The sequence below is a fragment of the Prionailurus viverrinus genome, chromosome F1 (genome assembly GCF_022837055.1).
Source record: "Prionailurus viverrinus isolate Anna chromosome F1, UM_Priviv_1.0, whole genome shotgun sequence".
NCBI lineage: Eukaryota > Metazoa > Chordata > Mammalia > Carnivora > Felidae > Prionailurus > Prionailurus viverrinus.
In genome coordinates this window covers 65,474,279-65,490,122 of record NC_062577.1, presented here as the reverse complement: position 1 = coordinate 65,490,122, position 15,844 = coordinate 65,474,279, and the positions used below count along the sequence as shown (strand labels likewise).

The 15,844-nt window shown below is 60.1% G+C and overlaps 1 protein-coding gene across 8 annotated transcripts in view; it reads right to left on the bottom strand.

Annotated features, from left to right (window-relative positions):
• The window catches only part of ARHGEF2 (Rho/Rac guanine nucleotide exchange factor 2), a 38,214-nt gene that overhangs the window by 1,484 nt on the left and 20,886 nt on the right, over positions 1-15,844 (bottom strand). For 5 of the 8 annotated variants that reach the window (XM_047839926.1, XM_047839930.1, XM_047839934.1 and 2 more), the window contains 20 exons: positions 15,329-15,473; positions 13,202-13,269; positions 12,820-12,883; positions 12,205-12,334; positions 11,878-11,987; positions 11,617-11,763; positions 10,397-10,647; positions 10,118-10,243; positions 9,607-9,724; positions 9,170-9,418; positions 7,033-7,109; positions 6,310-6,479; positions 4,649-4,716; positions 2,706-2,903; positions 2,289-2,408; positions 2,116-2,183; positions 1,942-1,977; positions 1,684-1,734; positions 1,107-1,550; positions 682-865 (listed from right to left, as the gene is read on the bottom strand). In XM_047839926.1, the coding sequence (XP_047695882.1) occupies positions 682-865; positions 1,107-1,550; positions 1,684-1,734; positions 1,942-1,977; positions 2,116-2,183; positions 2,289-2,408; positions 2,706-2,903; positions 4,649-4,716; positions 6,310-6,479; positions 7,033-7,109; positions 9,170-9,418; positions 9,607-9,724; positions 10,118-10,243; positions 10,397-10,647; positions 11,617-11,763; positions 11,878-11,987; positions 12,205-12,334; positions 12,820-12,883; positions 13,202-13,269; positions 15,329-15,473 (2,824 nt within the window). Of the gene's footprint in view, positions 1-681; positions 866-1,106; positions 1,551-1,683; positions 1,735-1,941; positions 1,978-2,115; positions 2,184-2,288; positions 2,409-2,705; positions 2,904-4,648; positions 4,717-6,309; positions 6,480-7,032; positions 7,110-9,169; positions 9,419-9,606; positions 9,725-10,117; positions 10,244-10,396; positions 10,648-11,616; positions 11,764-11,877; positions 11,988-12,204; positions 12,335-12,819; positions 12,884-13,201; positions 13,270-15,328; positions 15,474-15,674; positions 15,832-15,844 lie in introns of those variants that run through there. The other 3 variants (XM_047839927.1, XM_047839932.1, XM_047839929.1) reach the window with 2 other exon arrangements.

Here is a 15,844-nt window from a genome sequence, read left to right as displayed (position 1 = left end):
TAAACAAATAAGGGCGCCTGGCTGGCTGAGTAATGGAGCATGGGACTCGATCTCAGGGGTGTGAGTTCAAGTGGCCCCACACTGGGTGCAGAGATCATTTAAAAATAAAATCTTAAATGGGGTTCCGGGGGCAGGGGGTTCAGTTAAGCATCTGACTCTTGGTTTTGGCTCAGGTCATGATCTCACAGTTTGTGGGTTCAAGCCCCACATCAGGCTCTGTGCTGACAATGCAGAGCCTGCTTGGAGTCTCTCCCCCACCCCCACCCGCCCCTCCAGCCCACATCTCTCTCACTCTCAAAATAAATAAAACTAAAAACAAATAAACAAATAAGATACAAAATAGTTTAAGATGGTTACATAAAGGCACGCTAGCTTTTGGTTATTTTGTGTTTCCTGAACAAACTATGAGAACTTGGAAGGTCTTAGAGTTTTGTTTTTTTTTTTCTTAGAAACCTATTTCTACTTGAAGAGGCTGAGATCACACTCACTGGAGGAGACAGAGGCTCCTACATTTGCTTCCTAGAGCTCCGCCACCCGCTCACCATCAGAAGAGGCTGCAGGTGTGTCCTCTGTGCCCCTCCCAGGAGTCACCATAGCCCTGGGAGGTTAACTAGGGGTCACCTCAAATGTCCCCAGGACACACAGCCAAGGGCGGCACCCCAGTTCCTTTCTGCGCCTCACCTCGCGGACTATGGGGAGGGGACAGGCGGCTGCCCCCCTCCTCCTCGCTGCCCGTGTCGGGGTCACTGCTGTCCTGCAGCCGCTCCTCGGGGCTGCCCAGCTCCTGCCTCTCTCGGTCCTCAAAGGGTCGATGGACAGAGCGAATGGTCACAGACAAATCCAGGCGGTCGTGGCCTCGGCTGGGCTGTGACGGGCCGGCAGGAAAGGCAGCAGGCCGAGGAATGAGCTCAGCCAGGGCAGCACCGCTGAGCGCCTTGTGCCCCTGACCGCCCGTCCCAGCCCCCCAGTTGCCCAGTTCTGTGCCCCACTGCCTATCGCAGCCGCCCAGACCGCCCATCCCGGCCCCCCCAGCCGGCGCCCAGTGCTTCTGGCCGCGGCCGGTCGCCTTCGGGCTCGAGTCCCCGGTTGGCTCGGGGCCTCCTTACCTGCGGGGGCGTGAAACTCAGGTAGAGGGCGTCTCCGGCCGGGAGGCTGCGGCGCCGAGGGTCCAGGGGCCTGCGGGCCCAGGGGGCCTCGGCCGGAGGGGGCTCGCTATGGCCCAAGGCGGCCAGCTGCCTGCGCGCCTCCTCGGCCTCGCGCTCCAGCAGGGCCCGGGCCTGCTCGCTCTCGCGGAGCCGGGCCTCCAGGCTGCCCGCCTCGGTGGCGCGCTCCTCGCCCAGCCGCCGGCAGCGCCGCAGCTCCTCCTGCAGCAGCGCGTGCTGACGCTGCAGCAGGGCCAGCTCGGTGGCCTGCTTGTCGGGGGCCGCGGGGGCCGGCCCGCTGCGGCCGAGCTCCCCGTCGCGGGAGTTGGCTCGGGTCAGCTTCTCCCGCCGCTCGGGGCCCTCGGGGAAGTGGGCTTCCATCAGGGTGTCCTGCTGGGCCACAGCCGCCTGGGGGCGCACGGGGACAGTCAGGTGTAGGGGAACCCGGTGGGGGGGGGGGAAGGGGAGCGTGCCTAGGCCAGGTTGACGGGCCCCCACCCCTGCCCCACCCCGCCTCCGGCTCCTCCCTGCCCCCACCGACCTGGAGACCGTGCAGAAGTCCATAGAGATTGACCAATCGCTGTAACGCTTCCTGAGGACAGAGGAGAGGGTGGGGACAGGGCCCAAGCTTCAGGGTGGGAGAGCTGCCCAGAAGGCGACTAAATGTGGGTTTGGGGACAGTCAACCTTCGGACACTTTCCGATGTAGCCTCTCCCCGACACCACTCTGAGCTGGGCTCCAATTTCTCAGACACGACACCCTCCCTCCAGTCCGCCATACCTCCTCACATCCCTCTCACCTCCTGGGGAGCCCTCAGCTGATTTCCGTTCCGATCCTGCAGAGACAGGCAAGGATGGGCACTCATAGGCACCAGGTCCCTGGAGCGTGTCCCTGACAGCTCTGTGTCAGGGGCCGACAGCCCGGCCGCCCCCTTCCCACCCTCTGCCAGTTCCGGCACCTCCTGCGGACCCACCTTCTGGCTGGAGTCGGAGTCAGCTCTGCAGAGTTCAATCGAGCCATTGAAGGTTCTGGCCTCACCATCTGCAAAGATGGCAAAGGGCAGGCTGAGCTCCGACTTCAGGGCCCTGCAGTTTGGCCCCTCCTACCGCCCCCCCCCGCCCCCCCGCGGCCCCAGCCCACACTCACTGGCGGTGACCCCAGGACTCGTGCTCCCGCCGCTGTCCGGGTCCACGGGCAAGGCTGGTTCCCGGGGCGTGAGGAGCAGCTCCACGCCGGGCCCCACCAGGAGGTCCTTCAGGCCCTCCACTACAGGGAAGGGAGGAGACGTGAGGACAGGAGCCGCGGAACCTTTGGGAGGGGCGGGGCGGGGGGGGGGGGGGTAGTGGTGGGGGGCACCCTCCTCCCACGGCACCGGCAACGTTCAGGCATCTGGGGGAGCCCCCTGCACAGGCGGGCTCCATCACACCACCACCCACGAGGCAGAGGTTACTTCAGCAAGGACCAGGCCTCCTTCCCGCACCGGGCACCAGCGGGCACTCCCACGGGGCTTCCCCTTGTCTGTGTGCCCACGCTCTGTGAGGTCACGTGGGGGGGCCCCCTCACCCTCACGGATGGCGTCCTGCAGCAGCCGCTCCCCGCGAGGGCACTCCAGGGACTCGGAGCGGAAGAGGCCCCTGGGCAGGGTGGGCAGGGTCACCCCGCCGCCATCATCTTCCACCTGGAAATGGGTCATCTCGGCGAACAGCCCAACCTTCTCTTGCAGCAGCTCTACCAGCGCCCGGTCTTTCTGTCGCAGCTCCGCTGTGGACGAGGGACGGATGAGCACACGGAGGCCTGGGAGCCAGCAGCGGAAAGGCTGCCCGAGGGCTCAGAGGCCAGGCCTGGGCTCAGTGGTAGGACTTAATTCTGAATTTGTGGCATTTATGCAAAAAAAAAAAAAAAAACACACTTCTTCAGGGAAAAGTAATACATTCGCTTATTGTTTTCTAAAGTAGGCTCCATGCAGCGCCTGCGTGGCTCAGTCAGTTACGTGTCCGACTTCAGCTCATGATCTCGCAATCCAGGAGTTCAAGCCCTGCATCAGGCTCTGTGCCGACAGCTCGGAGCCTGGCACCTGCTTCACATTCTGTGTCTCCCTCTCTCTCTGCCCCTCCCCCACTAGCTCTCTCTCTCTCTCTCTCAAAAATAAACATTAAAAAAAAAAATTTAAAGTAGGCTCCATGCCCAACATGGGGCTCGAACTCACGACCCTACTCACGAACCGGAGATCAAGAGGTGCAGGCTCTACCGACTGAGACAGCCCGGAGCCCCTGCACTTCTGTTTGAAACACAAAACTGAGACGACCTGTGGCAGGGACTGCAGGTGTCCCCAGGTTTCATCCTCCCATCTTCCTATAACTGGAGAATGTATACACATTTCATCTGGGCACATGGCTGCCAGTTAGACTACACCCGACAGCCTAACATTGCCACGGACTGAATTCTGGCCAGCGGTCAGGACTGTCTCTCCGGATCAGCCCTTCCAAGAAAGGAGTGACGGAGGTGCCTGGTGCCTGCGTGGCTCAGTCGGTTACGCGTCCAACTTCGGCTCAGGTCATGACCTCGCAGTTCAGGAGTTCCAGCCCCGTGTCGGGCTCTGTGCTCTCAGCGCAGAGCCAGCTTTGGATCATCCGTATCCCTCTCTCTCTGCTCCTCCCCCTCCCGTCCCCCTCCCATCCCCCTCCCTCAAAAATAAATGATCAAAAATAAACTAACATTGAAAAATAAAATAGAGGCGCCTGGGCGGCTCAGTCGGTTAAGCGTCTCTTGGTTTCAGCTCAGGTCATGATCTCACGATCTCATGAGTTCGAGCCCTGTGTCAGGCTCTGCGCTGACAGCGTGGAGCCTGCTTGGGATTTTCTCTCTGCCCCTCCCCCACTCGTGCTCGAACTCACGCTCTCAAAAATAAATACATAAACTTTTTTTTTTTTTTTTTTTTTTAATCTTACAACAGAAACCTCTCCCTGTTCCTTTCCACCTCCCTGCTAGCTGGGATGTACATGTACCAGCGGGAGCTGGAGTAGCCACTTTGGACAGGGAGACAAGGGATCGCTGGGTAAAGACAGACAGCACAGCTGTCCTGACCACCCGGCACTTCCCACCTCTGGACCGGAGAGAAACCACCTTCTACCTTGTTTAGGAAACTGATTTTTGTCGGTCTTTTTGTAGAACAGTTCACAGTCTAACCGATAAAAGTAAAAACCGTAACTTAATGTCTCCACCCGGGTCTTCCTGGTTCCCCCTCATCGGCCACACAGTAAGAATACCGTTCTGAGGGTACTAGGTGCACACAAGGGGCACGCGACACACTCCTTTCCCCATCATTCTTACACCCGTGGTGGCAGACGCTTGGCGTGGTTTTAAACCCCGCCCTCTTACTTAACGAGACAGTCTGGTTACGGATCTACCTCAGCCCTCAAGAGCCACGTCCCTTTTTAAATAGTTCCACCGTGTTCCATCGTGTGGATGTATGGCAGTTACTTAACGCGCTCCGTGGATGGACTTACTCTTGATTCGACGTAGGTAGGCCTCATCCTCTGTCTCAATCAGTGGGAAGTCCTCTCTGGATGGGCATCTAGAGGGGTAACAGGTCGGGTGGGGTTGAGGGATCAGGAATCGGCCGCCTTTCCGTGCTCTCCGCTTCTCCGGTAAGAGTCACCAGCCCCAGGCCCTGGCTTTAGTCGCTCCTGACCCCCTGCTTTCCTTCACACCCATCATCTGTCTGTACTGGTGTGTGTGTTACCTCTCCACAGGCCACCTGCAGGGGAGCGCCATGAGCACGGGCAAACACAGGCTTTGGCGTTAAGCAAACTGGGCCCAGATCCTGGTCCCGCTATTTACCAGGTGGTAATCTCTCTGTTTCTCCTCTGAAAAATGGGTATATCTTCTTCACAGGTTTTTTGATAGAATTAAATGAGATAACGTAACAGTGCTTTGAACAAGGCCAAAGCTCAATAAATCGATTACAAAAAGTAACATTAATTCTAATTTTCACAACTACAGATACGCATGCTGTTAATAAAGAGGCCCCCAGGGATCTACTGTCAATGGCTCAGGTGTTTTGCACTTTTCCCAGAACAGGCAATGTCCTACTTTTGTACATTTTTGAAAAATTTGTTCAAAAGTCTAAATTGCCGAAGTAAACAAAAGGTTATATATTACAAAGTAAAGAAAATCCGGTTCTAAAAGCAAAAAAAATTTACAAATATCCTTATTGGGTTTATCTTTTGGCATCATCTTCAAGGATCCATTCTGAAATTTTACATGCATTTTGTTTTTTGTCATCATAAAAGACACAGCACTGCTGAGGACATCAACTCTAACGTGTGTCCAATGGAAGCTGGAGGTTGGCTGAGGTAGCACACTGAGCAATTTCGTTCCTGCCTCGCCCGTACGAGGTGCGTGCATGAGACTTACTCCTCTTACCTCCAGGATCAATGGTTTCATTCCCTTTTTCATTCGGTTTTAGAAAATACAAATAAAATGCAATCCAATCCAAGTTAACAGTTCACTGCCTACAGACCAGGGTGTTCATGCAGCTTAAACTGTACTGTGGGCCGTCAGACAGGCCACCATAGGTTTAGGGATTAGGGTTAAGGGTGAGGGGTTAGGGGTTGTGGTTAGCGGTTAGGGTTAGGGGTTAGGGTTAGAATTAGGGGTTAGGCATTGGGGTTGCGGTTAGGGGTTAGGGTTCGGGCTTAGTGACTGGGATAGGGGTTAGGAGTTAGGGTTAGGGGTTAGTGGTTGGGGTAGGGGTCAGGGGTTAGGGCTAGGGGCTGGGGGTTGGGGTATGGTCAGGGTGAGAGTTAGGGGCTGGGGGTTGGGGTAGGGTCCGCTCATTGTTGGGGTTTAGGGTCTGGGTCCAGTTTAGGGTCAGGGGTTAGTGTCCAGGGTCAGGGCTCAGAGGTTAGGGGTCAGGGTTAAGTCACAGCTTCAGCTCCAAGTGGTGCTTTGTCAGCTCATGTTGCTGCAAGGTGTTCCGGGTTGTCTTAATAGAAAATACGACTTTACAGGATACGTTAACACAGGTGACCATTCCCGTTGGGCCATCGTGTTTCTCCCCCAGCCTGTGCCTCCACCTCTCAACCCCGGGTTCTTTCCCCCAGGGAGGGCGTGCTGTGGCCCTGCCCCTCGGCTGCAGGTGTCCCGCGGACGTGCACACACTCACACGCGCACGCTCTGCTGAATGACTCGGATCCAGGTGCTGCGGTCATCCCGGGATGCTGTGTGGACCTCATACATCTCAGGGGGTGCCGCGCTGATCAGAAACATCCCTTTCTCCTGGTTGGCGATGTCCCGTACAATCAGATTCTGCAGTGATACCACCGAGGGCTTGTCCTGCCGGTCAGAAAGGGGGAAATAAGGGTGTCTCGGTCTTTAATCTTTCCGGAACACCCAAAGGATTGAGGGGCCAGCCTGCAGTACAGGGCACAAAGCTGTGGTGCAGCCAGAGGGGACCTTAGGCGCGCACGTGACCTCTGACAAGTTAATTAACTTTAATGTTTATTGGGGGCCCGGATGGCTCAGTCCGAAGAGTGAGTTACTCTTGATCTCAGGGTTGTGGGTCCAAGCCCTGCCCATGCTGGGTGTAGAGATTACTAATAAATAAATAAACTTAAGAGAAAAAACACATAAAAAGCACCTTAAAGGCTTACTTTCCCCATCTGCAACAAGGGGGTTAATAATGGACCTCCTGACAGTGTGAAAGAGCCTGCACGCAGTGACCACACATGTTAGCTGTTTTTATGTCTTCTGAGATATTACAATAATGGTTACAGTTATAGCCATTGGACTCCGGAAGATTCTAGGGTTCTTTCCGGGTCGCATAGAAAAGGAAGAAGAACCCATAGCACTAGTCTGTGCTGAGAAAGGGGAAGGAGGAAGTTCTCACCAGGGCAGGGAAGATGTACTTCTGGTCCTTCTCCTGGAGGAACACCAGTACGTCTGTCATCAGCAGCATTAGCACATCTGGGCAGGGGGAGAGGTGGGAGAACAGCCAGCATCAGAGGCAGGGGAGAGGTGGGAGAGCAGCCAGCCTCAGAGGCCTGGGCGGCCGCTTGCCTCCTTCTCAGGAACCAGGCCCAACGTGTCCACTCAGGGCTCCTGCCTCTCTTCCTTCCGGTTGCTTCCTCTTACCTTTGCGGCCTCCCACCCGCCCATTCTTACACCTCAGAAATGCCAGGGGAGGGGCGCCTGGGTGGTTCAGTCAGTTAAGTATCTGACTTCGGCTCAGGTCATGATCTCGCGGTTCAGGAGTTCGAGCCCCGCATCGGGCTCTGCGCTGACAGCTCAGAGCCAGGAGCCTGCTTCGGATTCTGTGTCTCCTTCTCTCTCTGCCCCTCCCCTGCTCATGCTCTGTCTCTCTCTCTCTGTCTTGCAAAAATAAATAAAATGTTAAAAAAAAAAAAAAGAAAAAAGAAACGCCAGGGGAGAAGAGGCACGTGCCACCAGATCAAACAGTCTTCTCCCGGCTAGAGAAGACTACAGGGGGTCACCAGTGCCTCTGAAGGAAACTGATGCTGGTTTCTTAACCCAGGGATGACAGACCCCAGGATGTCTGCTGCTGGTCTTTAAGGGGTTCTGCAAACCTTCTGAAGTCGCAGAAGCAATTTTACATGTTAATACAACACAGATGTGTATTTTCTGGGTGAAAGAGTCCAGAGTTTCGGGGGAGGGCAAAAAGCATCCCCAGAGCAGGACGGGCCACCCTTTTTCAGCCTTTAAATTCCACGCCTTGGGGCACCTGGGTGGCTCAGTCGGTCGAGTGTCTGACTCTTGATCTCGGCTCAGGTCATGATCTCGCTATTCGTGAGTTCGAGCCCCGCGTATCTGGTTCCATACTGTCAGTGCGGAGCCTGCCTGGGATTCTCTCTCTCTCTGCCCCTTCCCTGCTCTCTCTCTCTCAAAACAAATAAAAGTTAAAAAAATACATACATTTAAATTCTATGCCTAGCAACCGACATAAGGGTTTTTAGGCTATCTGACCTCAAATCCCCCTGCCTGGCACATTCCCAGTGCTCGAGGGGCAGGGCGCAGGAGGACGTCACATCCACCTCTCCCACAGCTGAATAATCCCATCTCCCTCCACCCCAGAGGCCTCCTTCTTTGTCCTTCTCTGTCCCACCTTCCAGCCACTCAGATCCTGAGTCCTAGACTTTAGCAATGACGGGGAAACAAAAGGTCAAGTCCCCAGAACTCAGATGTCACAGTCAAAAAAACACACGCTCACCCTTTGCCCTTGGAGATCTTACTAAACTGTGGGCACACAGAGGGGAGGGCTTTTGCGAAATGCTTCAGAAATAAAGCTCTCCAGCCTTGCTATTTTTAACCCCCACGGTTTATATTCTTAGCTGCTGCGTGGGAGGGATGGAAAAGAGGGAAAGGGATGAAGACAGGCGCGGTAGGCACAGCAGTCCCCCAGCCTGTGCAGTGGGGACTTCATGACATGAGACACAGACTCAGGCCCAGGGAGCAGGTTCCCTCATTCCTCACCCCCAAAGCCGAGGCCTGCTACTCTCTCTGCCTTGCTTTAGGTAGGAAAGGCTTGGCCTGTGCGGTCTGGGAAGAGAGGCTGGGACGGCACCCCTCCCCCCCCACCCCCCACCCCACCCCCCCCCACCCCACCCCCACCCCCCCGCTCTCTTGTGTCTTCCCCCTCCCGCCTGTCCCTCACTGGGCTCTGCTCCCTGCTCTGTGCCTTCCCTGCCTGTGCTCCGCTAAGCCCCCGCCCATTCTGCAGCCCCACCAGCTGCCCCTGGTCCTAGAGTTGCTCCGTCTTTCTCACCAAGACTGCTGGCTCTCTGGGCACGCAAGGACCAAAGAAAGGGGTAAATCCTGACCAGGAAGCCCCTGTGCGGTCCGTGAAGTTAAATACAGAACTCGGACTTTGGCTGCAACAGAGACCACATTTTCCCTCCCACGGGGCCCCCCAGACGTAGGGCTGCAGAGAGAGATCCTAGGGGCTGGATGCTTCTCTCTCTATATATCTGGCTCCAGCTCTTGCCTGGCCTGCCGCGCTGACCACTGACCTTTGAAGCGGCCCGTCGCCGTCTTCCAGAGCAAGCAACCATCATGGATGAGCCTGCGCCTCAGAAGCTCCTCTCGGCCAAACGGGCCCTTGCCAGGCACGGGGGTCTGGGCCCGGGGGTCCATACGGTGGTAGATCTCCTGTAGGCGGGCTCCCTTCTCCAGCTCGTGCACGTCCTGGTCCACATTGGATAGCAGCTCCTTCACCAGCCCCAGTGCTGTGCTCAGGTCCTGGCGCTCCTCCTCAGTCCCTGGTGCCCAGGGTTGGCATGAGGGACGGCCAGTCCGCTTCAGTCCAGCCCCAGGTCCCACGGTGTCCTGACCCCGTCTTCGGACGTTGCCAGGGGCTCTGCATCTGATCCCGCCCTTTCCCTGGTCACGGAGCCTTTTCTCACCCGACAGACTCCCCACACGCCCCTCCCCGGGCCCACTCCCTCACCGTGGGAGTGCTGGAGGATCCGACTGATGAGCACCGGGTACTTGGTGATGCGCTGGGTCACCAGCAGGACGCACTCCTGCACCCCATGCCGCTTCAGCACGGCCGAACGCGTCACCTTCTACAAGGGCACGGGCAGAGCTCAGGGCCGGAGTGGGGAGAAGGGGAGAAAGAACACTGGATTTGGAGCCTGAGCTGTGGTGCGGGCCCTAACTGGGCCGTTTCCCTCCGCTGGCTTAGGGGGCTGCACCTGGAAAACGGGGACCACACGCCACGGATTTCCTACAAGGACCAACCACGGAAAGCACTTGCTCTAGGGGAGCCCGGCCGGCTCAGTCAGTGGGGCGTGTGACTCCTGATCTCGGGGCCGTGAGTTCGAGCCCCACGTTGGGCATTTGCTCTACCACCATGAGGGCTAATGGTGGACAGGCTCCACGGGGCTGGGAAAGCACACGATGCCCCCCAGGAAAGGGCCTGCAGGCCCTGCACGCAGGTCCTGGAGAGGTCTGCTCACCCGAATGAACTGCTGGAAGCGTTTGTCCCGAGCATACAGCTCCTTATAGAGCTTTAAGGCCTTGGTGTGGCGGCTGCAGAACTCGGAGTAGGTCTTCCGCATCTGCTCTGCGCTGGCACCTGAGAACTGGAGGGCAGGGCTGGGTCAGCAATGAGCCCCGCCCCCCGGACGTAAGCCCCGCCCCGGACGCCCGCAGGCCTCTCCAGATCTCCTGGCTCCACCCCCCCAGAATCTGAGAGTCCGATCACACCTCAGCGTATGGGCCCCGCCCCTTCTCACCTGGCTGATGAGCAGGTCCCCCAGGCGGTGGATGACGAAGTTTCTGGTGCTGCCGGGGCACAGGGCTTGGCGCCGACGCTCCAACAGCTGGCCCAGGAAGCGTGTGTGGATGTCACTGAGCTCATCCACGCAAGGGAACAGGCCCTGGACCACTCCGGGCTCCAGCTGCAGCTCTTCCAGCATCCCCGTGCGGAAGAGGCGCGTCATGATCTTCAGCGTCCGCACGTGGTGCAGCTCCGTCTGGATGAGCTCTGTGGGGACACAGGTCACGTGGACTCTACCTTAGCGTGGCTACAGTTGATACGGCCTAGGCTGGGGGCCTCTGGGCTCATGTGAGGTTTTTAAGGTCTCTTCCAGGTTGCCATTCGGCACCGTTATGGACTCAGGATTTTCTAATCATCTTGTGGCTTTCTGCTTTGCTACCTCAAGCTAGCTGTAAGCTGCTGGAGGCCAAGAAGCACGTGCCCTGTCACATCCAGGTTTCCCACAGCCCCCAGTGTGATGCCCCGCGCGGAACAGGCAGGGAGTCAAGGTGGAGAAGGATGGGGTAAAGACAGGACCTGGGACACCAATAGCCCAAGAGGTGGAGGCATAATGGCAACTTGTGGGCTGGAGGCCAAGGTCTGGGGGGCTGGTGGGCTAGCAGGGTTGGGGGGGCTGGCAGGGTCTGGGGGGGGCAGTGGGCTAGCAGGGTCGGGGGGACTGGCAGGGTCTGGGGGTGGCTGGCAGGGTCTGGGGGGGCGGTGGGCTAGCAGGGCTGGAGGGGGGCTGGCAGGGTCGGCGGGGCTGGCAGGGTCAGGGGGCTAGCAGGGTCTGGGGGGCTGGCAGGGTCGGGGGGCTGGCAGGGTCTGGGGGTGGCTGGCAAGGTCTGGGGCTGGCTGGCAGGGTGGGGGGGCTGGCAGGGTCTGGGGGTGGCTGGCAGGGTCGGGGGGCTGGCAGGGTCTGGGGTGGCTGGCAGGGTCTGGGGGGGCAGTGGGCTAGCAGGGTCTGGGGGGGCTAGCAGGGTCAGGGGGCTGGCAGAGTCGGGGAGCTGGCAGGGTCTGGGGGTGGCTAATAGGGTATGGGGGCTAGCAGGGTCTGGGGGGGCTGGCAGGGTAAGGGGGGGCTGGCAGGGTCGAGGGGCTGACAGGGTCTTGGGGGGGGGGCTGGCAGGGTCAGGCGGCTGGCAGCGGGGAGGACAGATAAGAGGCCCGGTCAAGGTCAAGGAGGAGGAGGCTCACCATAGATGACGTCCTGCTGTTTCATCACCTCCTTCTTCTGCTGCTGCAAGAAGCTGCTGTCCACGGCTAGGCTCCAGGAGTCGGCCGCAAAGTCCCTCTCGTCCGTCTCAAAATCACTCATCAGCTCACTGTAGATCACCTCTGCACCTGGATGCCAGCGGGGCCCGCGACTCAGAGCCTGACGCTCCTCCCCGGGTCCGGGCCCCTGAGACCCTTCCCGGCCGGCCACCCGCAGGCCTCCCGGGCCAAGCGCTCGCTCACCTTCATCGATGAGGGACTCCACGGACAGGGCCCTGTTCCGCATGTTGAGGGAGTCTGTGGACTGGGACAGGATTCGGCGCAGCCCCAGGGGGGACTCGTCACTGAAGTGTCTGACGGAAGAGGGTCTGTGTCACCTAGACTCGGGCAAGAGAGCCCTCCCCAGGTGGGGAACTGAGGCTGGGGTCTGAGGGGCACTCACCCTGAGTCCTCCTCCTTCCCTGTCCATCTACAGTTCTGAACCTAGGGCGGGAAGGGCCCCGCAGGCTTCCTGCTCCCCACTGCCACTCTCTGCCCGCCTGGCTGTCCCCTCCCCGAGCAGAGGCTCACCCAGCGATGTTGGTGGTGGAGACGCTCTTGGCTAAAGACAGGGAGGAGCGGCCGCGGCGAGAGCCGAGCAGAGACTGCCGGAAGCTGTCGGAGGGGTAGATGGCGGAGCTCGGCCGCTCCCGGGGGGCGGCTGGAGGGGAGACCGAGCAGGTGTTAAAGCTGCAGCTTCCCCGGGCCCAGGCCTCCCAGGCTCCTCTCCCACCCTCAGCCCTGCCCCCAGTCAAGGAAGGATCACAGTGGTGCCAGCTTACACGTGTGCAGTAACATCTGTCTTGTCTCATTTCTTCCCCCAAACAAGCCTATGAGCAAACTGAAGCTCAGAAAGGTTAACAGACTTGTCCAGGGCGACTCGGTTGGTGGCCGAGTGGGAACTCAGACTCCGGTGTTTCTGACTAAGCACCTGCTCCTCTGTTACACCAGAGCCGTCCGAACCGGCTCGTGACAGCTGCCTCCGACACCCCCAGGGCAGCGTCCATGCTCGAGAGACCAGCCAACCCGGGGCCCTCACCCCCATCTAAATTCTGCCCCGACAGCCCCAGCATCCACTTCCAATCAAGGGGGCAGCACAGCCGGGGTACTCTGGGGAGGGGCCGCCTGCATGCCCTCACGACTCACTCTTACTGCGCAGTGAAACAGACTGGAGGGCAGTGCTGTTCTTTAGTAAGGCAGCTTTCTGTTGCTGTGGGACAGAGCAAAAGAGAGACACCGAGGACAGCCGTCACCAAGGGTCACCCCCGCAGGCACGGGCAGGCGCTGGGCGGCTGACCCCTTGGGAGAAGGCCGGCAGCACGGTCAAGGGCACAGGGCGGCTGTGCCCAGCACTAGGGGGCCGTGCCCAGAGCAGGAGGCTGGCCGCACGGGGGGCCCGAGGCCTGGGGCTCACGGTGTGGACCGCCCCACGGCGAGGAGAGGGGTGGAGGAACACAGGGTAAGGAATGAAGGAAGAGGCACACTCCCTACCCTCTCCCCCAGCCCGCTGCCCTCCCGGCCGTCTCACCTTCTGCTTGACCTTGGTGCAGTTGGCGAGGGTGTCTTTACAGCGGTTGTGGATAGTCACATTGCAGGCTGGGGGGGTGGGGTGGGGTAGAGAGGGTGAAGGGAGGGCCGGGTGGTACGGGAGGGGGCGCACCCACACGCAGACACCCGTCTCCCCCTGGCCACGCACTCTGAGACTCCCCTCGCCCCCGGCCTCTCGGCCACTACCACACCCGTCCCTCCTCTCCCCTCCCCTCCGCCTCCCCCTTCCTTCCAGCAGGAAATCGGGGGAGGGGGCGGAGGGGGCCGCCACAACTAAGCAATCCCGACTCAAAGGTGACCCGAGGGGTGGACCAGAGGGAAGGAGGGGTTATGGCTGCCAGAGCTGAGCTCAAGGAGCACAGGGGTGGCTGAGAGTGGCAGGTGGCAGAGGACGCCCACGGGACAGGAGAAGGCACGGAGCAGCTGGGTGGGGGCCAGAGGCAGGGGGGCGGCCAGCGTCCCCGGAGCGCCCAGCATGTGGTCCGCACTTACTTGACCCTAACAACCCTTTGGGGCAGATTCAATTATCCTCATTTCATAGACGAGGAGCCTGCCTCCCGCAGAGGTCAAATCGCCCGCCCGAGGTCAGCCCCCCAGTGGCAGAGCCGGGATTGAAACCCTGGTCGTGTTCTTTCCGACGAACCACATGTTCACCCACCAACTGTAGCCAGGCCTAAGCACTTCGCAGGCGAGTAGAGCCGGTGCTGGAGCGGGGACAGGCCCTGCCCGGTCCCTCTCCAAAGCCCGTCGGCCCTCCCCACCCACCGCTCGGCTCTGACTCCTGCCTGCCCCTTCCAGGCCCGGGGCCTGTCCCCCACCCAGGGCAGACCCACAGCCCCCACACTCCACCTGCTCCTCTCCCATCACCCACCCTGCCATGGGGTAAAAGAGGAGGAAAGGAAAGGAAGAGTGGCCAGGCCTGGGCAGTGAGGCTGTCCCTGTCCCCAACACGCCTCAGCCCTCTGCCCTCTCCCGCTTCCTCCGCCTCGTCCAACACAGGAAACTCTGCCGACTCCTTCAGACAATACCCAGCCCCAGGCTCACTTCCACAAATACAAGGCCAGCAGGGTGGGGTGGAGGGGAGGGCGGGAGGGGGCTGGGGCTGCCCCGCTCCCCCGGAGCTCCCTTCTTCTACCCCCAGCACCCAGTGTCTCTGGATCAAACCTCCGCTTTCCACCTGCTCTCAAAATAGCACTTGCTGCCTGCCTCCCCGGTTCCCCTGGCAACAAGCTTCCCGATGGGGACCTCTGTCAGGCCTCTGCGGGGTCTAGACTGGGGTTCCCTCCTCGCCCTCCTCACTCTAAGTCGGGGACTGAGGAAGCGGGGAGGCCTCACTGGTTCTTCCAGGGGCTCCTGCCCCCATTCCACGGGGGCTGAGAGGCTAGAGCCCCGGTCCTGCCGTGGCAGCAGGTGAAGATCTCAGAGGCGCTGCAGCCAGAGGCCGCTCTGCTATACGCTGGGGGGAGCAGGAGCCTTCTGGGCGGGCGCGCAGGCGTGCGGGGAAAAGGACGGCACCCGCCTTATACCTCCTGCTTGCAGGGCAACCCTCAGATGCGGGCGAAGGTCAGGAGTTCCGACCTCTACCCCCCCCCACACACACACATCCCTGCTCTTCTCCCTCTTTCTATCAGTCACACTAGAAATTTGAGACGGATGGTCCTGATCCTGTCCTCTGCTTCAAACTGCAGAGGCTAAAAAATTTCAGGCTCCACCCAGTCGATAGAAAGGGAGGAGCAAAAAGGGACCCTGGCGCCCCGAATGTCCAGTCCTGCCCAGGAAGACCGGCAGGACCAGGTGCAAGGCCCAGCCGGCCACCCGGCTCCCGTCACCGCCCCCCGCCCCCAGGACATTCCTGATCCTTCTCCAAGTAGTCCCCCTAACCCTCAGCAGCTGCTCGGGGAGCCAGGGGACACCCAGCGGACAACAGCTGCAAGGGGAGCCCCCGGCCTCCCCTCCCCCCGTGCCCCCGGCCACCATCCCTCGCAGGGAGGGAAGGGAAGCACTGGGCCCGGCTGGGACGCCGGGAGAGTGACCCTGTGCATCCGGGGCAGAAAGGACGGAGGGCAAGGCTGGGGTCAGAGCGACATCCAGGGTGCAAACGACTCACTTGGACAGATGAGGGCTTCCTTGGCCGTGATGCTTTTGTTGCAGGCATAGCACATGGTCATGCCCGACACGGAGATGGTGGTGAAGAGGTGCCCGTTGGTGTAGCGGGCGTCCTTGGCTTCCTTCATCTTCTCCTTCTCCCGGGTCTGCGGAAGGGGCGAGAGACGGGAAGTGAGGCCGGGAGACAGCCGGCGCCCGAGGCGTCCAGAGAAAGGCAGGTCGAGGGAGCAGAGCCCGCGTGGGGCTGCCGGAGACATAGCGCTTCCCACGGGAGGGTCCGCCACGGGGTCAGCGGCAGCCGTCGGGAGCGACCGGCCTCGACCTCGCCGGCCCCCACCCCGGCCTACCTGGCCCCTGCGGCTGGGCTGCCTCCGGTGGCCGCTCATCTCCCCGGCTCCAGCCCCTGCGTCCTCACCGCACCTCCCAGCCCTGCTGCACTCGCCCCCGGGCTGCTGTGCGCTCTCCTGCGAGCAGGGAAGATGCGCAGAGGAGGGAGAGCAGGCGAAGCAGAGGGTGC